The following is a 23,922-nucleotide window of genomic DNA, read 5'->3' as shown; positions in this document are numbered from 1 at the left end:
TGACCCCCTTATAAAGCTCATGGAGAGAATGCTAATAGAGCAAAGCAGTAATCCATTTTAGACTATTTGAAGAATCTAAAATATAAAAATGTTTAGAGTTATTTCACACTTTGTCTACTACATAATTCCATGTGTGTTTATTCATAGCTTTGTTGAATGGTTCCCATAGCGTGCCAAACAGAGAGGGTAGTGGTTTCTCTTCATGCAGGTCTCAAAGCATTTATTGAGACAAACATACTAAATGTTTATTTTGATCCCTATTATGTCTGAGGTCATGTAAATTTTTAGTAGCACATTTCTTGTAGTATGATTGGATATGAATCCAGGAAAGTATTTTTCTGGAATGCTGTTAGAGTTTAAATGAGACTCTTATTGATAAAGAACAAGCTTCTCTAAAGCTTTACCTGAAAAAGGCAAGTTAGAAATTGGACTTTAATTAATAAGCATGGAGGTCTCAAGGTTACTTCTCTTGAGTTGGGGCTTAAGAACGGCGGATATGAAAGCAGCAGGGAACACACCCATCTGAAGAGAATAGATCTTAATATTAAGAAAATAATTTAGAAAATAACTGAATTTATGTTGAACAGATTAAATGGATATTGTGTCTAAAAGGCAGGTTTTCTGCTTTAAATGACAAAAAATACTGCTCCGAGCATTGAATTACCAATAGACAACAGCTCTAAATTGTTTCACCAACAGCCAACAATGACTCTAATGTAACAGTATTTCTGTTGGCAATAGGAAAAATCAGATCTAACGAGAATAATTTATTAACTATAATAATTTTATATTATATTGATCTGTTCTATTTGTTGATCTGTTTTAGATTGTTTATCTAAAATGAGGAATTTCATAAAGCCCTCTGCAGTATCTTTAATCTCTTTTATTTGTGTTAAAATGTTAAAAGTTTTGTTAAAAGTGTTAAAAATGTTAAAAGTTAAAACCTCTTGTCTTCTTAGAAAAATTAGTTTTTCTTATATAGTTGATCATTGGACTATTAAAAGGAATTTTGGAGGTGATTAATCAGCTGAAATCAGCTGTCAAAATTATTTAATTTTTAATCAAACATGTTAGTTTCTGAATATACAATAATGATCAAATGCAACTACTTTATTTTGGTGAGAAATCATCAAACATTTTCATTAGAACGTAACTGAAGATCCTGGTTCAGTCAGTAGTTCTAGATGTTTTTGTATTTTAGTTTTAAATCGTTTAGCAACAGCAAAATCTTGGTAGCGAACCGACCTTAACTCTGAGAAAGTCATTGCCAATCAATAGCTCCTCTTAGCTCTGGTTGTCAGGGGAAGGTTTTAATATTGCCTATATGACATAAATTAATAAAACTTAATTACTATTTCACTTACATTTTATGGCTTAATTACAACGGAGTTCTTAGGTTTCAACATTCAAGGGTAAATGAGATGAGCAAATCACCTTAATAGTTAGAATTAGGTAGAATTTAACTATCTAACTTTTATTGGTGCATCTTTAAGTTTTTAAACTTACATTTTTTTTTTATGTTTTATTTTTATTTTTTTACAAAATATACTGATTAATCAACTATTATAAAATATATGCATTTTCTCAAACTGATTTAATTGGTTAAACGCTAACATTTTATTAGAAGTGTCCTGATGTTTGATATCCTGCCACTCCTCTTTTCACCTTTCCCGTTCTCTCTCCCTGAGTCCTCATATGCCACACCCTCCTGTTCATTATTTCCTTGTTTCACTTTCTGCCATTTTCTATGCAAGTGTCTGAATCTACTTTACCTTTGTCAAAGAGCTCGTTGACTCATTAGTGTTGGACATTTTTTCTCTTCTCTTCCTGCTGACTGAACTATTTCTGCCATAATTTTTTTCATTGCAAGGTGAGCATTCTAATTTAATCAAAAATCTAAAAACTTATTTATTGAACCAATACACATTTAAAATGACATCACTAATGACACATTCAAACATGGTTTATCTTTCAGTCTCTGCTCGTGGTCATGGATGATTTTGTTCGTGACAAACTAAAGAAGTGGCTGCCTGAAGAACCTGAGTTGATCGAAATATTTAGAGGTAAATTAGAATACTGTATGACTGCCACAGCACAAAAAAGCAATAGAGGCAAGTTATATGTCCTGCTTTCACAGATATATATCCTCGGCTATATTTATAAACAGATTATAATGTGACCTAAGCTGCATGGAAATATTGATTCATACAAAATTTTGTATAAATTTAGCAATAAAAATTATGTGCTGCTGTTCCTATGCGTGTGAATTTGAATGAGTTCTGTATTTGTTGTCATAGAACAAAAGGACAAGGAAGTTAAAAGTGCTTCAATTTTTTTGTATTGACAGCTATAAAGAGACATGGATTCACAAACTTAAGTAAAAGAGAACCAGTGATAATTATTGAATGTTTCCCAGATATATTGCATTCCAATGTTCACATTTAGAGCACAAAGTTAAAGGTGACCATGATTAAGGTGTTTATTACGGTAATCAAGTCAAGACTTGCTCCTGCATTGCATGTTCTGATATATTGTTGAAAAAAAGCAGCTTTGTTCTACTTCTTAAGCCTCTGTAGTGCCTCTCAGAGGACAAAATGGTTTACTATTATTAATATTATTAATATTATTGTATAGGAAATTTGGGAGCTTCACAATTTCACACAGTTTAATTTTAATGTTAAACCTTTTCCAATAAAGCCACTTAGGACTGCAACCACTTCTTACCTGAGAGAATTTTAGAACCAAAAACTTCTAACACCTTTTATAAAACAGATTTCAACACTATATCTGCATGAGTGATTTAATGATGCATCATTTGATTACAGGTCAACGCATTGACTCAGAATCTTTTTATTTGCTTGAGGATGGAAACATTGATAAGTTGATTCCAATAATGGGACCAAGGTTGAAATTCAAAAACAAACTCAATCAGTTGAAGGTAATGTCCTGTGCTGTGAAAACATGTATTTGCTGTAATAACTTTATTTGTGTTGGTCTATAAACATTTATGGTGTGGATAAATGTGTTTACAGATTATTATACCTTTTACTATTATTATTATTATAAATTAAATATTCCACTAACAATCAGGGTTGAACTGATTTGTGTTTTTTTTTTCCTATTTTCCATTTGCAAATATGTTTTTTCACTAGAAGAAACAAAACCCAAATCAATAGATAGATGGTTTTCCAACACATGTCAAGCATATCCTTACATAGGTTTAAAATTAAGTGATATATCCAATGATATATGATATGGCTCCTTAGTTGTAGCGTTTATTTAGACGGCTTTACCAGGAATATTTTATTTGCAGGCTCAACAGAAGGAGGAAGTTGCACATGAAATGACTGAGGTGAGAAAGAATACTCATAGATATCTGCTTTAAGGAATTAAAATTTCCACTGCTACTTGGATGAAGAAATATTACATTTAATATTGTTTATTGATAAAAACAGTAGTAATGCAATTCTTGATGGTGTGTTTTTGACTCCTTTACCCTGGAACATTTTCCTGAGATAGGATGCGATCATAAGTGCATTATTATGATCTTGCCGAACATTTCTTTTGTCATCTGGTTAAAAAAATTATTTGTTATAATGAAAACACAAGTGCAATAAATTCAATTTTTTTTACTTTATAATGGAAAAACATTTATAAATATGGTTAAACTTTTTTTGTCCATCTTTAGGTTTTGCCATCTACAAGTGATACAGGTGAGAAATACAAAATCCTAGTTTAAACCTGTTCATGTGCATTTCTCTTATAAAGTAAAAGCAAATGAGAAACCCAGGAAACTACCTGTTTTCATATTTTAAAACCAGGAAAGCGAAGACGTGACCCAAGGTGTGAGTCTAGTAAAGAAACACCAGCAGTAAAAAAGCAGCGTGAGACAAATTCTTCTGCAGGTATTTCTTTTTTATAAATATTGGGGCAACATAAATACTATTATTGGGATATTAAAATTTTAGTCCAACGTTTCCTCAACATTTTCTATCTGTTTATTATCTGGCTGTTGGAGGATGGATCAAATTTTAATTCATACATGATATTGATCATTCTGATGCATCTGCATTTTCACATTTGATTGAAATTCTGACTCAATTTACAAATCCCCAGATGCTCTGGCAGTCACCCACAGAGCAAGAGATGCAGTTAAATGTAAAGCGTAAAGATCGCTTTTGTTTAGACAAAAGCCCTGAGCCTAAAAATCCCTAAAAAGCACAACTAAAATACATCAATTTGTTAGGGCTTGCGAAATAGGACCCCAGAATGCAGACTAGTAGGCAGCATTACGGTAAGTGCAAAAAGATTTAATAAAAAAAAACAAAAAACTCACTCTCAGAAGAGGCAAGAACAAAACAATAAACGGACAGGCAGGACAGGATTGGCATGATCCACAAAACAAGAAAGGAGCATGATCTGAGAACAAGACATGATTTGAGAATGTTTCCGCCAGGAATAAACAGGACAGGTGTGTATATATGGAGTGTGACCAGGTGAAACAAGAAGACAGATTAACTAGGTGCAGGTGAACCGGATAAAGTTAATTAACAGACAGAACAAAACGTGGCTGGAGCAAAAAACAGAGACTCTTCAAGACAAACAAACAAAAACTAAAGCATGACCAGAACCAAAAAGCAAACTTGACAAAACATGAACAAGACTAAAGCATGACCAGAAAATCAAACAGAAACATGATTCAAAACTTGAACTGTGAAAAACATTTAAAAAAAAACCGAAACCAAAAAACCAAACAAACCCAAATCATAACACAATTATGCAAAAATATCAGAAAGCACAAGCCTTAGCTAAAACTGAGTTTAATATATTTATTCATAATCTCATTGAGATTTAATATTGAAATTCAGCTCAAAGCAAGCTGGTGAATATAAAGACATATTTACACATTTGTATTCCACTGGCATCCAAACGTAGATTTCAAAAGTATTTTCTGTAAATAATGACATTTTGTTGTTTTTCAGTTAAATCTACTTATAATCGAAAAAAGCCAGGACAAATTTTAGCCAAAAGGAATTTTTGTCTACCATAATGTTTTTTGTGTTATAATTAACAGCATGTATGTCATGTGATCCATAGTAGAAAATATTTTTTTATTTGTTGAATTCTAGAAACAGAAGCAAAGATTTTAAATGACGTGAAAAACAAGATGGGCAAAATCCTTGCCATACTAAACAATCAAAATGACACAAATCTCAATACGTTCTTGAAGTAAGTACATTTTGAATTTGAGAGTTTTGTTCTTGGTTTATTCCTAACTGGAAAATGGATCTCGAAAAATCTAGATTTGCATTTCTCTAAATATTGTAAGGTTTGCATGTTCTTATAAATAATTGATAATGTATTGTAACTGTGAATGAAGTTAAAGGCATTTACATATTCAGTGGAATAAATCTATTGTTAAACTACTTCTGCTCTTCAAACTCAGATGTTCAAATAATTAAATACAACTTTAACATATATGTTAAAGTTGAATTAATCAACAATGACTAAATTCTCATCAGGACCAAAATCAGGAATCTGGAGACAGAAAAGAAGGAGTTGGTTGGTGTCTTTGGTAAAACTGGAGCTGGGAAGACGTCTTTGATAAATGCTGTCATTGAAGAGAAGGGGCTCTTGCCCTCTGGAAGTATTGAAGCTTGTACTTCAGTCATGATTAAAGTTGAGGCTAACAGGCACAATGAGATATATGAGGCAGTGGTCGAATTCATTTCACCAGAGGTAACCCAAAAACATAGTCATACGAATCTGATAAAAATTTAAGAAATGCAACTTTAGACATCACTTGAAAAACAACTCTTATTTTATTTATTTTTTTTAGGAATGGGAAGATGAGATGGGATCACTGTTTCGTACTATTGAAAAAGGAGATCAAGCAATGGATAACAACGATAATGATGATAAAGATGACTATCATGAAGCCGTTGATAAGCTGTCAGCTCTGTACGACGAAGAATGGAAAGAAAGATCCTGTGAACAACTCATGGAGCCCAAGTGCTTCAAAGCCATTCCAGAATTTCTTCATTCAAAACAAAAAACCTTGGCATTTAAATCAGTAAGATACAAAGATTATTTAAAGTTTTTTTCTGATAATGTGAGTGAAAATATAAGGATGTTTATGTTTAATTTGTCATGTTCATCATAGGTTTATGGTGCAATTATCTGGTCTCCTTTCAAGACATGTTAGCTTATGAAACAATAGCAACAGAACCAAATATAAAACATTTGTATTTAGGTTTATGGGGTAATTATAAGTAAATTCCCATTTCTTTTGAAGGCGTTTGGATCACTTCAAACAAGGAAACACAGGGGATAGATAGATAGATAGATAGATAGATAGATAGATAGATAGATAGATAGATAGATAGATAGATAGATAGATAGATAGATAGATAGATAGATAGATAGATAGATAGATAGATAGATAGATAGATAGATAGATAGATAGATAGATAGATAGATAGATAGATAGATAGATAGATAGATAGATAGATAGATAGATAGATAGATAGATAGATAGATAGATAGATAGATAGATAGATAGATAGATAGATAGATAGATAGATAGATAGATAGATAGATAGATAGATAGATAGATAGATAGATAGATAGATAGATAGATAGATAGATAGATAGATAGATAGATAGATAGATAGATAGATAGATAGATAGATAGATAGATAGATAGATAGATAGATAGATAGATAGATAGATAGATAGATAGATAGATAGATAGATAGATAGATAGATAGATAGATAGATAGATAGAGAACCACCCCAATGTGCCGTTCTCTAGACACTTACAGCTGTCATAAAAAAGTAAAATTCTTACTATTATTATAATTAGTATTATGTTTTGCAGGCTAAAGACCTATCTGCAGATATTGTTAAGTACACCAGAAATGGCACAAAAGATGACAAATACAAAGCAGTAAAGCGGTGGTATTGGCCGCTTGTGAAGTGTGTGACTATCAAGGTCCCAAACAATAATCTTCTCCAGCATGTCACACTTGTGGACCTTCCTGGAAACGGAGACCGTAACAAGAGCAGAGATACAATGTGGAAAGGGGTAATTTATTCTTGATTACTGTGGTTTTGATTTAAACCTGCAACATTTTTTACGTTTTTTTTAAAAACATTAAAAATAAATTATGTGTAACTATACATATATAATACTTTTTTCAGATCGTTGGAGACTGTTCTGCAGTCTGGGTTGTCACTGAAATCAACCGAGCGGCATCAGAAAGAGAATCATGGGAAATCCTGAAAAGTGTTAGCAGTCTTCTTGGAAACGGTGGAGAATGTCAGCACATTCACTTCATCTGCACCAAGTCTGATGATATTGAAGATATAGATGATCAGTGAGTTCACTGCTATGCTAAACGTGTATTGCTAAATAAAACTCAAAGGGCCAAAGATGGTCCATCTACATTGCATTCTTGTTCTATTTCATTGCATGCAGACTCATAGGTCAGTTAAGCTCCAGTTGATCTTTTCTTTTAGCTCCAAAGCTGATGCTCAGGCCTTGATAATTACAAGAAACAAGGAAGCCAAAGAAAGTGTGATCAAAGAATTAAACAAACTGACCAAGATTAAGGTGAGCTTTGAATACTGTCAGAATATGTAGCAAAACATTTGTCTACAACTAGAAACAGACTGAATTAACAAAATATTATTAATTTTGCCAAGAAACACTTCAGTGATGAATGTTTCAAAGTGTTCACAGTGAGCTCCAGAGAATTCTTCACAAAGAGACATCTCAGTCCAGAAAACACTGGTAGGTTGTGTCAATATGTTGTAGCCTATGAAAATTATTGTAGGAATATAATTATAGACTTAATTATGTTTTTACAGAAATACCCAGGCTTCAGGGATTTTTGCAAAATCTCAATGACTGTCACTCAGAGACGTTAAACTATGTGTCTGGAGCTTGTGGCATCCTCTCTTTGATTCATGGGGCCAGCTTAAGAAATGAGGTAAGAATAAGAATTTAAAACGATTGTATCATGTTTAGATGTTTCAACTTTTTTAAGAAATCCATAATTCATATCAAAAAAAGAACCTTTATTTAATTATACTTGGATTCAGAGAAATCATGCTAAAGTCAGTTAGTTGAATATTATGGAAAGCAACATTGTTATTATATCTTTAAAATGGAGGTGTTCTTCCAATGTGACCACTGACCCTACAGGATCTGTATAAGATTGAGATAGAAATTATTCTTCAGAATTGGATTACAATCAATTAAGTTGAAACATTTACAATAAAACTGTATTAAATCAACAGGAAAACCAAATGTTGTGGCTCCTCATCTATGATGTTTCAAACTGTTATCGTTGATGGTTATGGATGTTGGTATTAAGCACCTCCTTTAAAAGCCTGTATTACAATGTATCTGACGAACCCTCTGACTAAAGAAACTTGGTTATTAAATTACTGTGTAAATTTCAAGATACTCTGGGTTTATGGTTTATTCTTCACGAAACATTCTTCTTTGAACAATAAGCTCTAGAGCAAACATTCTTTATCAGCTTGTTCAGTGTTTTAAGTTACTGGCTGCCAACAGATGATTGCAGATGAAAATGCACTCTTAGATAGCATCTGTGTTGAGTTTGCAGTTCTGTCTATTGTCCAACTGAACCCCAACACGTTTATATGTACAAACCACTAATCTTTGTACTCTCTTTTCCACCTCCAATACACTCAAGAACGTCACTTTAATTTGAGTATGTCAAGAGAAAATGATAGAAAGCTTGCTTTCTAGCTTTGTTCCGTGTGTCTCATTGTTGTTTCTAATCTTGAATTGGAGCTGGTATATATATACTAAATCCCCTAACCTTTCTGATGCCGATAACTTTGTCCACAGACTTTTTTTTACAAGTTTTTACAGCGTTTTACAAGTGCCATTTACTCTGAAGATTAAATAGTCAGTCACACACTCTGTCATGATGTTCATCTTATCTCCATGAGGTTCACGGGTGCATTTGTGTTTTTAACCATCTCCTTTTTTCCTAGATCCTGTGAACACCTCCTCAGTTCTTTTTGACACAGGTTGACTCAGAATAATGGGTTTATAAAAAGATTATGATGAGCATTGTCAAGAGCATGACAGGCACACGAGTTGTCAGCAAGAAATATTCTGACATTTGATTTTCTCTGGGTCACAAACTGTTGAAATTGTGGAAAGGTAGAAGAGAGAAAGAGGGCATGGTTAAAATCTTGTTTGGCATTGTTGATTATTGTTGATCCAAAAGCTATAGGATGTTGTGTCAGCAGCTTAGTTACAAGTGAGCTGATGACCTCATTCTCAAAGTAGGCAAGAGCTGATTTAATACTGTTGCCAAGATAACACTGACCAACTCCCTCTGTATCATATCGACAAGAACCTACTACTAACAGTCTTATCTTGCTGCTAATTTCACAATAATTTCACAATACCGTGTGCTGTATTACACCACCTGTTGATAGGAACTCCTATTCCACCCCCTTTACTTCTGCTGCTCCTCTACAAATCTCTGTCTGCCCACTCAGTCTGAAAGCCAGTCAGAAGGACGTTGAAGTTGGGGATATTCTCATGCCGTCACTTCTCAAATAAACCACATAGTGTTTTTTTCCCACCCCTCAGCCATAGGGCTCATTAGCGTTTCAAGCTTGTTTATCTTATTTGAAAGAGATGTTACATTGCATATTATGATCATTCATCATCATCTCTCTTGCTCTATACTTTGCTTCTGTTCGACACAGACAATCCCTCTGACTAGGTAGGAATTTGGGGTCACAATTTGAGTACCATTGAACCTTTGAAATGTCAATCCACTCTCACTTGCAGTCAGCTCTGTTGTTGGTATGCTTACTGATCACAACAATGGGAAAAAGTTACATTGCAAAAAACCATCAAGCAGCAAAACATCCAAACCAAAATGAAAATCATATATTTTTTCCATTGGAAAAACTAGCTTTGTATTATTACAGAACAATTAGCTACCACCATCTGTTCCACTATTCTAGAATGACACAGAAAACATGCTCAGGATGATGATATATTCCTTGGGAATGTCTGAAAATAGCCTAAGGATGACTGCGGATCAGTGGGAAGAGTAGATGTCTTGCAATCTGAAAGTTGTGGGTTTGATTCTAGCTTCCTCCTGCCACATGTCAATGCTCCCCTGGGCAAGGCACTTCAACTCAAATTGCCTGCTAATCTGCGTATCGGTGAATGAAGGTGTGAGCATTTGTGGGTGAATGTGGCTCTATATATGTTCGGTCTATTTACTATTTAAAATGACCGCTGAAATTGTTTTCCTAGGATGGCAGAAATAGCAAAGTGTGTGAAGCCCTTGAAGAAAATCTACACCGTCAAACTGAGTCAGTCAGAAATGAAATGCAGAAGATTCTAACAGCTTTTGAAGAACGCCTTCAAGAAGGAGTTAAGAAATCCAAAAGCTCATGTGAAAATATCTTGAAAACCGCCCTGTATCCTAAGGTAGTAGCAGGAAAGTACATCTAAAATGTATGTGAATGTATTCTATTTTTAATGCTTTTTGTATTAGAATATATTAATTCCTGTTCTTTCATGTGATTCCCACAGAGAAAAAGCGGTCGGGGTTTTCATAGGCAACTGAAAAAAGCTGTAGAAAATGGTGGCATTTGCAAATATAAAAGGGGGAAAGAAATGAACCTCAACATGGAACTAAGTTCCCCTCTGACTCTCAGCATTGACGAGGAATTCAGAAAAACCTTTCCGTAAGAGCTTTGTGAACACATAATCCATGTGTTTAAAAAGCATGATATTCTTTTTTTACTAATAAAATTCCAAAAGTCTAGTGTTCATTTGTATTCACCCCATTGAAAACAAAATCTGTTGTAAATCTGTTGCAGTTCATGTATCAGTTTTGCACATCTAACCAGTGAATATTTAGCTGTTTGTCTGCCAAATACCTCAAGCTCAGCTAGATTGGATGAAGAGCATCTGTGAACATTCGTTTTCAAGTCTTCACACAGATTTGTTTGTTGGATTTGGCTCTAGACTTTGACTGGACCATTCTAACACATGAATATTCTTTGATCTAAACCATCACAGTGTTGCTCTGGCTGTATATTTTAGCAGTGTTGTCCTGCTAGAAAGTGAACAGTGCAAAACAACTTCCAGGGGTATTCAAATTTTTAAATAATGACATCATGAATGACTTTAAAATGTTAAATTGTTTCAGAAATGAAGGACAATGTGGTCCATTCAATGGAGTGATCAATATGTTTTCACTTGGCACTGAAGGACTGAAACAGACGTACAAAGATGTTATACTGCAGCTGGTTTTTCTCAAGTCAGAGGTAATTAATGAGAAAGTAGAATGTTGTAAAATAATGAAGTTCAATTCAGTTTTATTTATATAGCGCCAATTCACAACACGTCGTCTCAAAGGACTTCACAAAGGGTTTAGAATGGTGTAGGGTTGTTGGGGAGGTTAGAATAAACTACTGAGTGTTAGAGTTTGGACATTTTAAAATGGGCTATGTGTAGGGGTACTAAGTAAAATAATAAACTGATAAAATTTGTCCATCTAGAGCCCACTGGTGGTCATTGTTATACCAAAAACCGCAAGGATTGGGGGTACCTCTCTCTGTCAGACTGATTATAACCATTGGAAAACAAAAGGAGTCATACAGGTTGCAGAAATGGAAGATGTGTTTGCACCTCAACCATAACTGAGCCGGTTTAGGCTAAACCTGACTCCACCTTACTCCATCCAACAGGGAGGGAGGAAGGCAGAGGTAAAAATAATTGGAGAGTGCTGTTTCCTGTTGCATTGTGTGAAAGGTGGGTAACTTTAAAATGGGCAAAGTCAATTCAACCGAATCATATAGATTTCAAGTCAGGTACATACATTCCAATTAATCCTAACTATCGAACAGTGCAGTCAGATTCAGTTATTTATTCAAATTGGATAAAATGTTTTTCTATCTAAGGAAACCCAGCAGATTGCATCGAATCAGATATTTGTAGCAGTCACTCCTCCTGGATGACCATGTAGCAACAGTGGACACTCACTGTCGTTGACTTTGCAGCAATCCCTCATACTGAGATGCATGTAGCGAAAGTAGAGAGGAAAAACTCCCTTTTAACAGGACAAACCTCCAGCAGGACCAGGCTCAGTGTGAGCGGCCATCTGCCACGATCAACTGGGGGTTGCATAATAACTGCACTTATAATGGCTAAAACTGAGATTTCTAAACAAAAGATCTTATAGGTAAATGAATATATAAGTGTAACTTCTGATGGGCTAACATTTTATGGTAATGATGTAGACGTAGGATCATTTATTAGTGTTGAAGTAAAACTAGTCCGACATGTTTTGAAATTACATTCTTAAGTATCATATTGTTTTTATATTTCTCATAGGAAGATCGTCTTAAGACAGACCTAACGAAAAGTATTCGCAAGCAGAAAAAAAATATCTATAGGAGTCTAACAAAGACAGTTGAGGAAACTATGCAAGACTGCTATAAAAGTAAGAAAATTATAATTAATTAAAATCATCAAACTGCCACATAAATATTCTTTATTATTGTTTCTTAACACCTAACACTTCATTGTTCTGTTTTCCAGAAGCTGCAGTATTTACAGGAGAAGGTACACTGCAGAACATGAGGGAAACTATAGAGAAACATGTTCATGGATCAAAGAACAACATGTTTGAAAGTGCTAAAGATGCCATGAAGAAACAACTGGGTGACTTGATGGTTTGTTACTTTTAATATACTAAAAGTGAAACATAAATTATTATTATTAAATCAGTACTCTGCACTCTGCTACCATATCCATACATTGATCCATATAATGCTGTGAAAAACTCCTTCTGTTTCTTGTTTCTGTTTCTTCTCACTTCTTACTTGTCTTGAGGAATCATCCCATGCTTATACAATCAGTTGATCAGTGGAGATAAATTCTTCATATGATAGAGATAATATAGTTATGTACAAATCTTGATATCTTAGTAAAAATACTCCTACGCTTCACTAAGCTGCTTGGAAAGAAGGTTCCAGCAAACTACGACGACAATCCCATGTGTCAGTTTATCATGAAAAAACGTTTCACTTTGAATCAAGTGATAAAGGTTTTTATTCCAAATCAGATAGAAGTATTGTATAGGCTGGAGAATACCATGAAGGAATCTATTGAGCTCTCACTCAAGACTGATGAACACTCAATCCCAGGTAAAGTGTCTTAAAGCTCTTATAGTAAAATTTTAAATAGTTTTTCCACAGGAAAACCTAATTAATACTGTGTTCTTAGATGTTTCAGCAGAGCTCAAGATGGTCCATGAATTTTACAATAAGCTGCAGGAAAGCAGCTAAAACAGGAAACATTTCTAAGGTAAAGAACATAATCTATAAATGGCTTTTTTGCTGCTTATTGCTACCAAACCTTCAGTTCTATGTGTGGGTTTCTGTTCAACAGCTGCACTTGTTGGAGGGATTCATCATCATAACGTGCTGCATCTATAGACCTTTAAGATGAAAAACATCAGTAGGAAGAAAAAAAACTATTAAATGATGTAATCCTAGTTTGTTACTGTGTTATTTCTTGGTTTCTGGATTATAGCTATTTTAAATCGGTTTTGTTTTGGAATATTATTTACAACTATTTTGCTTTTTGTTAATTAGAAATTTTGAAAGAGAAAGTAAAAAAGCAAATCTGTCTGGTTGAATACAAACCAAGGTTTGTTTACTCAGTACTGTAGACAGAATTACAGAAAAAAATATTAAAAAGACTTTGTTATTTTTTGTATTCTTCCTTTTTGTGTTATTAAATGTTAGCAAATATTATTGATTTTATGCAAATGTAGGTGAAATATCTAATGTTTTTCTACAAGTTGATTTTACAAAAGCTTTGCATTTAATAGAGAAAACTTATATTTGAATATTTGGTGCAATCAAAGGAAATTTTCAACAGAGGGGAGTACCTTTTTATCGGAAATTGGAGCTTACATTCAAAATGTAAAGGAATGTGTAAAGTTAGTAGTTTATTTTCCTTACTTCTATAGAAAATCACTCATATTATAATAATTCTTCATTTTATTTGTGCAATTGCAAACCTGATACATCTGCGTGATTTGGTATTCTGTAATCTATCTTAATAAGATAATCGAATAAATGTAAATGTTCATGTCAAATCGTGTTTTTAACTTGGTGTTGGCAATTTTCTGAATTTTATTAGATGTGGTGTCCTCGTAAAATTCTGAACTGTACTTGTAGTTAATATACTTTCCACCCTAGAGATCTAAAATATACATCAACAAATAAAGTTATATATAACACATTAGGTTATTGACTTTTTGGTCGTCTTTTTTTGCTGAAATGATGATATAATATTACGTTCACTGCAGGGAACAAATAAGTGTTAGAGAGAAAAGCGTGGGTCTGTTTCTCCTACTGTTAGGTACGTCCTGAACTATCCTGCTTAGTAATCAAATACTCAACATCCGACCTTTTCATTGTTAAGTAAACGCAAAGCATAACAAATACTGTGAAATACTAAAATATTCATACCCCTTAACGGTATTCACATTTAGTCACTTTATAAATACAAATTTTAATGTTCAGAATATTATTGGGATCTTTGTGATACATCAACACAAATCACAGTTGTGAGGTGGAAGATAAATTATACATGGTTATTTAAAAATAGAACTGAAAAGTGTGGTATTACATGTGTATTTACCCCTCTTTACTTTGAAACCCCCATAAAAAATATCGTGCAACCAATTGCCTTCAAAGGTTTCTTAATTGGTTGAGTCATCCTGTGTGTAATTTAATCTTAGTACAAATACAGCTGTTCTTTTAACGCCTCAGAGTTATATTAATGACTTTAATAAAAATAAAAATAAATAAAAAAACATTAAAAAGAGCAAGGAACACAGCAGATAGGTCAGGGATAATGTTGTGGAGAAGTAAAAGAATAATTTGGTTAGAAAACAATATTTCATGCTTTGAATAAATCACCGGAAACTGTTGAGTCCCTGATTTAAAAATAGAGAGTAAGGCTGAACAACAAACCTACCAAGATGGCTGTCCACCTAAACTGACATATCAGGCTAGAGGAGCAGCCAAGAGGCCCACGGTGACTCTGGAGGTGTCGCAGAGATCCACAGCTCAGGTGGGAGAATCTGGCAACAGGTAAACTATTAGTTGTTCACTCCATGAATCTGGCCTTTTTGGAGGGCCAACAAGAAAGCCTAAAGTCACAAAAGAAATTCACCAAAAGCAATGCAGGGGAGCCAGCACACTTCTGAAAGATGGCACTATGATCAGAAACTTTTCTAGCTTTAAGTTTCTCTTTCAACTGAAAAAACAAGTAATAGAGGCAGAGACACAGTGGCCCACCGTAGAGACAAGACTCATGGCAGGAAATTTCCTTTCTGCTGCAGCTTATCCAAAACTCACAACACAAGATAAGGATCCAACATAATAGAAGACATTTTGGGTCTGTATGATGTTGCTGTGGTCTTGCACTTTGAAGGTATAACAGAAATGTCTGAATGACAAGGATCTAACTAACTAACTTTGTTGTTCTTACAAGCAGTTATGAAACAGCCCCAGCAGTGAAATCACTTCAAAAGAAAAACCACTTTGGCACACCACAGTACTCTTCCTTCAGTCTTTATTTAAATCTTTGTGGTCTCATCTTCTGTGATGAAATTTGCTTAACATTTTCCATTTGATATTTACTTAATGAGTTTTTAATTTACTATTCATAGTTTTGTTTTTATTTAAAGTATTCAGAAAGACTGATGATAATGCAGGTTGAAGTAGTTCATCATTATTAATCTAGACAAGTCCCAACAGGATACAGATATAACGTATGGGAATGGTTCCCGTAGCGTGCCAAACAGAGACGGTAGTGGTTTCTCTTCATGCTTGTCTCAAAGCATTTATTGAGACAAAACTAAAAGGTGTTTTCCTTTTTAGAGCATCTTTAATTTTTTTAGTCGTCTTATTACCACTGCCTCTAATTTTTTTAAGTTGCTTGATTTTCATGTGGTCACTTTGCTTGTCATAGAGAAGTTTTTATACTGGCTTATAAAAAACATTATTAATAAGCATATGAAGAAATTAAAAAGATAGCTATATCAATTTAATGAAGGTGATGAGAACGAGAAGAGAACAAACTGCAACGTGTCCAAGTAAAAAGGTGAGAAACACTAGAGAACATAAATACATAAAATAAATAAAACTTGAAAACATAAACTATAAATAAACAAATTTCAAGATATTTGTGATGAAATAAAAAAAAACAAATAATGTTAACTGGAAGCCAGACTACATAGTCTCTTGGATTTTCTATAGCTGAGATGTCACCTGAACCTCTTAAGGACAATCCCAGAAAGTCAAATCTCTGTAGTAACTACTTTATTTTGGTGAGAAATCATCAAACATTTTCATTAGAATGTAACTGAAGATCCTGGTTCAGTCAGTCATTTAGTTTTAAATCGTTTAGCAACAGCAAAATCTTGGTAGCGAACCGACCTTAACTCTGAGAAAGTCATTGCCAATCAATAGCTCCTCTTAGCTCTGGTTGTCAGGGGAAGGTTTTAATATTGCCTATATTACATAAATTAATAAAACTTAATTACTATTTCACTTACATTTTATGGCTTAATTACAAACCAGTTCTTATGTTTCAACATTCAAGGGTAAATGAGATGAGCAAATCACCTTAATAGTTAGAATTAGGTAGAATTTAACTATCTAACTTTTATTGGTGCATCTTTAAGTTTTTAAACTTAAATATTTTTTTTTACAAAAAAGACATTAATCAACCCTAATAAAATATATGCAATTTCTCAAACTGATTTAATTGGTTAAACGCTAACATTTTATTAGAAGTGTCCTGATGTTTGATATCCTGCCACTCCTCTTTTCACCTTTCCCGTTCTCTCTCCCTGAGTCCTCATATGCCACACCCTCCTGTTCATTATTTCCTTGTTTCACTTTCTGCCATTTTCTATGCAAGTGTCTGAATCTACTTTACCTTTGTCAAAGAGCTCGTTGACTCATTAGTGTTGGACATTTTTTCTCTTCTCTTCCTGCTGACTGAACTATTTCTGCCATAATTTTCTTCATTGCAAGGTGAGCATTCTAATTTAATCAAAAATCTAAAAACGTATTTATTGAACCAATACACATTTAAAATTACATCACTAATGACAGATTCAAACATGGTTTATCTTTCAGTCTCTGCTCGTGGTCATGGAGGATTTTGTTTGTGACAAACTAAAGGAGTGGGGTCTGGCTGAATTGATCGAAATATTTAGAGGTAAAGTAGAATACTGTATGACTGCCACTGCACAAAAAGCAATAGAGGCAAGTTATATGTCCTGCTTTCACAGATATATATCCTCGGCTATATTTATAAACACAATATAATGTGACCTAAGCTGCATGGAAATATTGATTCATACACAATTTTGTATAAATTTAGCATAAAAAATTATGTGCTGCTGTTCCTATGCGTCTAAATTTGAATGAGTTCTGTATTTGTTGTCATAGAACAAAAGGACAAGGAAGTTAAAAGTGTTTTCAACTTTTACAGCTTTAAAGAGACATGGATTCACAAACTGCAGTAAAAGAGAACCTGTAATAATTATTGAATGTTTCCCAAATATATTACAATGTTCACATTTAGAGCACACAGATAAAGGGTGACCATGATTAAGGTGTTTATTAAGGTAATCAAGTCAAGACTTGCTCCTGCATTGCATTAATGTTAAATGTTCTGATGACTTATTGAAAAAAAGCAGCCTTGTTCTGCTTCTTAAGCCTCTGTAGCGCCTCCCAGAGGACAAAATGGCAAACAGTTACTATTATTAATATTGTATGGGAAATTCATGAGCTTAACAATTTCACATTTCAGTCACTTAATGTGAGTTTTTCCGATAAAGCCACTTACTGCCACACCTCTTATCACTTGAGAGAATATCAGCACCAAAAACCTTTAACACCTTTATAAAGCAGATTTCAATATTTATATTTGAGAGACTGAGGTTTAATGATGCATCGTTTGATTACGGATGAAGGTATTGACTCAGAAACTCTTTATGATCTTGAGGATGGAGACATTGATAAGTTGATTCCAAAAATGGGACGAAGGTTGAAATTCAAAAACAAACTCAATCAGTTGAAGGTAATGTCCTGTCCTGTGAAAACATGTATTTGCTGTAATAACTTTTATTTGTGTTGATAAATGTTTTTACAGATTATTATACCTATTACTATAATTATTATTATTATAGATAAAATATTTCACTGACATTCAGCATTGAACTGATTTTTTTCACAATTTTGCGTTAGCAAAAATGTTTTTTCACTAGCAGAAACAAAACCCAAATCAGTGGATAGATGGCTTTCCAACTCAACTAGGTCAAGTATGTTACTAAATTGGTTTAAAATGAAGTAATATATCTTATGATCTATGATATGGCTCCTTAGCTGTAATGTTTATTTAGAAGGCTTTACCAGGAGTATTTTTTTTGCAGGGTCAACAGAAGATGGAAGTAGGAACTGAAATGACTGCGGTAAGAAGGAATAGCCATAGATCTGCTTTAAAGAATTAAAGTTTTCTGAGACGCTGCTACTTGGATAAAGAAATATTACATTACATACATTATATTTATTGTTCACTGAGAAAACTGTGGTATTGCAATTCTTAATGGTGTGTTCTTGAGACCTTTGCCCTGGGACTTATCTTTTACCTGAGATAGGAAGAGATCATAATTGCACTATTATGATTTTGCCACTGACAATTTTTTGTCATCTGGTTAAAAAAAAATGTGCAAAAGGCAAATCATGTAATAGGTTGTTTTCAAGTCAAATTGATTTAAAAATGTGTTCATAGTGGTTAAATGTGATATTCTATTAAATGTTTGCTTAAATGTTGCCTAACATAAGGAATACGTCTCCTACAGTGTCACATCTCTGCCAGGCCAGCCGAACATCTCAGGACCATCAGCATCTCCGTTGGGTTGTTAAACATCTGCTCCCTCACCAAAAAAGACTTTTTTGTATACAAGCTTTTGGAGGACAAACAGTTTGACTTCTTGTGCCTGACAGAAACCTGGCAGAAGGAAAATGATTTTACACATCTCAACAAGGCTGCCCCAGATGGGTACCATCATACCGGTCAACCACGCTCTGAAGGACGGGGTGGCGGTGTCGCAATGTTCTACAGGGACAAATGGCTTGTGTCTCCTGTCTCCAATGTCCCCACCTACAACTCTTTTGAATCTGTAGTACTAAAAATCCATCTATCAGTACCCATTATTTTAGCCACCATCTATCGCCCACCTAAACCCAATAGGGATTTTTTAAAAGACTTTTCTTCTCTTTTAACATTTTTGCGTACCTTATCTCCAAGTATTGTTCTAGTGGGTGATTTCAATATTCACATGGACAAATTCGGTAACACTCTGACACGGGAATTCTCTTCTTTGTTGGATAGTTTTGAAATGCAGCAACATGTTGAATTTCCAACACACAGGAAAGGACACATTTTGGATCTTGTCTGCTGCTCTGCTGTAGATCTTTCAAACTGTACAGCATCAGACTTGCCTAACTGTGACCATAAACTAATTTCATTTAATGTCACTTTCCCACTAACCAAGCTCTAGTTTCATCTCCTTTTAAAACATCAGTAACTCTGGGCTTACACAGATGATGATACTACAGAAATATATGGCATACTATATAGTACACAAGACATATTGCAGTACAAAATATCCCAGATTTAGCTAAAAAAAAAACACTTCTCTAAATTCTGCTCATGTCATGTCTTCTCAAAACTAAAGTTTTAATTATAACCTTGAGCAAATTCTAGCATTTATTTGCTAAGTTCCATTTTTTTGTATTTTAGGAAACAGAAATTCACAGACACCTGAATATCAGTAAACGTTATAGTTAATTTTGAAACACACATACAGGTCCTTCTCAAAAAATTAGCATATTGTGATAAAGTTCATTATTTTCTATAATGTCATGATGAAAATTTAACATTCATATATTTTAGATTCATTGCACACTAACTGAAATATTTCAGGTCTTTTATTGTCTTAATACGGATGATTTTGGCATACAGCTCATGAAAACCCAAAATTCCTATCTCACAAAATTAGCATATTATTAAAAGGGTCTCTAAACGAGCTATGAATCTAATCATCTGAATCAACGAGTTAACTCTAAACACCTGCAAAAGATTCCTGAGGCCTTTAAAACTCCCAGCCTGGTTCATCACTCAAAACCCCAATCATGGGTAAGACTGCCGACCTGACTGTTGTCCAGAAGGCCACTATTGACACCCTCAAGCAAGAGGGTAAGACACAGAAAGAAATTTCTGAACGAATAGGCTGTTCCCAGAGTGCTGTATCAAGGCACCTCAGTGGGAAGTCTGTGGGAAGGAAAAAGTGTGGCAGAAAATGCTGCACAACGAGAAGAGGTGACCGGACCCTGAGGAAGATTGTGGAGAAGGGCCGATTCCAGACCTTGGGGGACCTGCGGAAGCAGTGGACTGAGTCTGGAGTAGAAACATCCAAAGCCACCGTGCACAGGCGTGTGCAGGAAATGGGCTACAGGTGCCGCATTCCCCAGACCTGGGCTACAGAGAAGCAGCACTGGACTGTTGCTCAGTGGTCCAAAGTACTTTTTTCGGATGAAAGCAAATTCTGCATGTCATTCGGAAATCAATGTGCCAGAGTCTGGAGGAAGACTGGGGAGAAGGAAATGCCAAAATGCCAGAAGTCCAGTGTCAAGTACCCACAGTCAGTGATGGTCTGGGTGTCGTGTCAGCTGCTGGTGTTGGTCCACTGTGTTTTATCAAGGGCAGGGTCAATGCAGCTAGCTATCAGGAGATTTTGGAGCACTTCATGCTTCCATCTGCTGAAAAGCTTTATGGAGATGAAGATTTCCTTTTTCAGCACGACCTGGCACCTGCTCACAGTGCCAAAACCACTGGTAAATGGTTTACTGACCATGGTATCACTGTGCTCAATTGGCCTGCCAACTCTCCTGACCTGAACCCCATAGAGAATCTGTGGGATATTGTGAAGAGAACGTTGAGAGACTCAAGACCCAACACTCTGGATGAGCTAAAGGCCGCTATCGAAGCATCCTGGGCCTCCATAAGACCTCAGCAGTGCCACAGGCTGATTGCCTCCATGCCACGCCGCATTGAAGCAGTAATTTCTGCAAAAGGATTCCCGACCAAGTATTGAGTGCATAACTGTACATGATTATTTGAAGGTTGACGTTGTTTGTATTAAAAACACTCTTCTTTTATTGGTCGGATGAAATATGCTAATTTTGTGAGATAGGAATTTTGGGTTTTCATGAGCTGTATGCCAAAATCATCCGTATTAAGACAATAAAAGACCTGAAATATTTCAGTTAGTGTGCAATGAATCTAAAATATATGAATGTTAAATTTTCATCATTACATTATAGAAAATAATGAACTTTATCACAATATGCTAATTTTTTGAGAAGGACCTGTAGATAGACAGATTCATTCTCTTTGTTGTCATGCTTTACCCTTTTTTTATTACTCTTAAGAAGAAAAAGGTAAGACACAACTTGCATAAAATGAAGATGAACAGCAAAAAAATGTAGGCCACTCACAATTGCCTTTCCATTCACACAAAGTTTATATACATACAGCCAAGCTGTAAAGCTACCATTTACACCATGTATTTTGTGGATGTAGTAATTAGCAAGGAGTCCCTGCGCGGATCAGTAACAGTGATTATTTTGAGTTATTGGGTTGTCTGATAGACTAAAGTATGATATTGAGACATCATAGTTTATGATAGGTGCTGCTTATTTCTCACATTCGCCATTGCTTGCATTTGCAGTTTTGGTCAACTTTTTTTGAGTGCAAAATGGAGTCATCTGCTACGAGATGTTGCGTTTTTTGCTAAATTTGTTAGGTCCTCTAATAACTAATGAATTAATATATTTTTGTTTTGTATTTGTCTCATGTGATTATGTGACTGCAATAAACAACATCTACCACTTAGCTGCTTAGTTATTTTGGTGTGATCAAGGTCCTAATCTATGGTATTTACTAAGAGTCGACAGGCAAAACAGGGACAAGAACAAAATCAAAACGAAAAAAAGGCAAAATACAAAGTTTTCTGTGTAATTGTTCCGCTTTAGTTATTCAAATCCTTTTTCCAGGCAGATTCAATTTACTCTGTAAACTATAAATGAAATATTACAACTCTGTTATTAAATTTGAGATATTTCATGTAGAATAGCAGAAAAATAGTACAACCACTAGACCTCCAGACCAAATTTGGGATTTGTATTAGTCAACAACTAAAAGCATAAAAACAGTGACATGCAATGTTATCTAACTGTACCACAACAGGCACACCGTTAAGCTACACTACTTTACAAATGTTGTCATGTCATGTCAAATAAAAAATTTAGATCAGTTTCTCATCTGCCTTACGGACATCCTGCTATCTCTGTGCTACAAGTGCAAATGTGGTGTTTTAACTTCAAAGGTACAGAAATGCTGCAGTAGATGCTAAACTTATTACTGGTTAGAAATGAATATTCAGCTTCTCATCGTGGCTGAGGGCACAGCCTTGAGGGGTACCAGTGTGGGTCGCCACTGTGTTTGATATCTTGCATCCCATCCTCACAAGATGTCATCTGCCAGGCAGAACGTACAACAATTTGCAGAGAGTGTGATTACGTCCATCCTCTTTGTTGGTGAGTTTTTTGAGGAAGGAATCATGTTAAAACTTGAACTGTAGTTGACAAAGAACATAACACTAATTGTTTTTTAGGCTGAAGAATTTCCATCTTCTGTAGTCCTGTTTGAGCAATATGCTGACTGAAGGGGGTCCAGTGACACAGATATATTCTTCTGGCTATAGGCCAGCACCACAAACCCTAATAACTTCATTATGACTGGTGTGATGCTCTGTAGTCATTCAGAGAAGTCTCTGAGTCTTCAGGACAGAAATAATTCTGGTGAATTTAAAGCAGGTTCAACTGTAAGTTGTGTGAGGGACAAGTTAAAAATTTATGTGAAAACACCTTGAGGATCCATGCAGGAAAATATTTTGGGTCAGCTGCTTTACTGGGCTAAATTTTTCTGTGACTGGCACCAACCCTGATATAATGGCCCTCCAGCAGTCTGAGGCTATGGTTCTCTGCTGGAAAAGGGTGACTTGCCCTCTTCGACTTGGAGGGGAGTTCCTGTCTGAAGTGGAGGTGTTCAAGTATCTAGGGGTGTTGTTCACGAGTAAGGGGAGAATGTAGCAGCAGATCGACAGACAGATTGGTGTGGCTACCGCAGTAATGCAGGTGCTGCTGGTGGTCAGTTGTGGTGAAGAGAGAGCTGAGCCGAAAGGCTCAGGGTAGGGTCTGCGTTCCTACCCTCACATCTGGGCAAGAGCCGTGGGTCATAACCCATAGAACAAGATCCCAGATACAAGCGAATGAAATACACTTTCTCTGCAGGGTGACCGGGTACTCCCTTAGAGATAAGGTGAGGATTTTGGCCATCCAAGAGGAGCTCACAGTAGAGCCACTACTCTTCAACATCAAGAGGAGTCAGCTGAGGTGGCCCTGGCATCTGTTTCGGATTCCCCCTGGAGCAGTTTGCAGTGTGTCTGACAGAGGGCTTAAAATCTTGACCTTCTGGGTACTACAGTGAACAAACTTTAGGGATCATGATATATATTTTACTTAAAGGAGCATCCTGCTGTTAAACCTCTTAATCTCTTAGGCTCCAAGGGGTTTTTGTGAAGTTTATGCTCAAAATAACACCCCCAAGTCTAATTGAGTTTTTCTCAGAAATTACAAAGTCTATTTGAAAAATCATTATGTTATAATTATGATTTT

The 23,922-nt window shown here is 35.0% G+C and overlaps 2 protein-coding genes and 1 long non-coding RNA gene across 3 annotated transcripts; all 3 read left to right on the top strand.

The window, feature by feature from the left end:
- The first annotated feature begins 3,833 nt into the window (after positions 1 to 3,833).
- Positions 3,834 to 9,042, top strand: LOC124863126 (nuclear GTPase SLIP-GC-like). The gene is made up of 10 exons (XM_047357374.1): positions 3,834 to 3,905; positions 5,130 to 5,229; positions 5,523 to 5,739; positions 5,840 to 6,073; positions 6,881 to 7,087; positions 7,204 to 7,379; positions 7,522 to 7,615; positions 7,708 to 7,795; positions 7,873 to 7,994; positions 9,034 to 9,042. Exons 2-10 carry the CDS (start codon positions 5,168 to 5,170, stop codon positions 9,040 to 9,042), a joined length of 1,209 nt encoding a protein of 402 aa, XP_047213330.1. The 5' UTR covers positions 3,834 to 3,905; positions 5,130 to 5,167.
- A 1,291-nt stretch (positions 9,043 to 10,333) lies between these two features.
- LOC124863522 (nuclear GTPase SLIP-GC-like) lies at positions 10,334 to 14,338 on the top strand. The gene is made up of 8 exons (XM_047357932.1): positions 10,334 to 10,501; positions 10,607 to 10,761; positions 11,229 to 11,346; positions 12,416 to 12,524; positions 12,623 to 12,756; positions 13,149 to 13,230; positions 13,310 to 13,390; positions 13,475 to 14,338. Exons 1-7 carry the CDS (start codon positions 10,400 to 10,402, stop codon positions 13,369 to 13,371), a joined length of 762 nt encoding a protein of 253 aa, XP_047213888.1. The 5' UTR covers positions 10,334 to 10,399; the 3' UTR covers positions 13,372 to 13,390; positions 13,475 to 14,338.
- Positions 14,339 to 17,047: 2,709 nt separating this feature from the next.
- LOC124862269 lies at positions 17,048 to 19,736 on the top strand. Its single transcript, XR_007036895.1, has 4 exons — positions 17,048 to 17,145; positions 17,251 to 17,332; positions 18,552 to 18,590; positions 18,981 to 19,736. It is a non-coding gene; the product is annotated as an uncharacterized LOC124862269 (long non-coding RNA).
- The last annotated feature ends 4,186 nt before the right edge of the window (positions 19,737 to 23,922 follow it).

Source organism: Girardinichthys multiradiatus, chromosome X (assembly GCF_021462225.1).
Source record: "Girardinichthys multiradiatus isolate DD_20200921_A chromosome X, DD_fGirMul_XY1, whole genome shotgun sequence".
Lineage (NCBI taxonomy): Eukaryota > Metazoa > Chordata > Actinopteri > Cyprinodontiformes > Goodeidae > Girardinichthys > Girardinichthys multiradiatus.
This window is presented reverse-complemented; position numbering and strand designations above follow the sequence as displayed.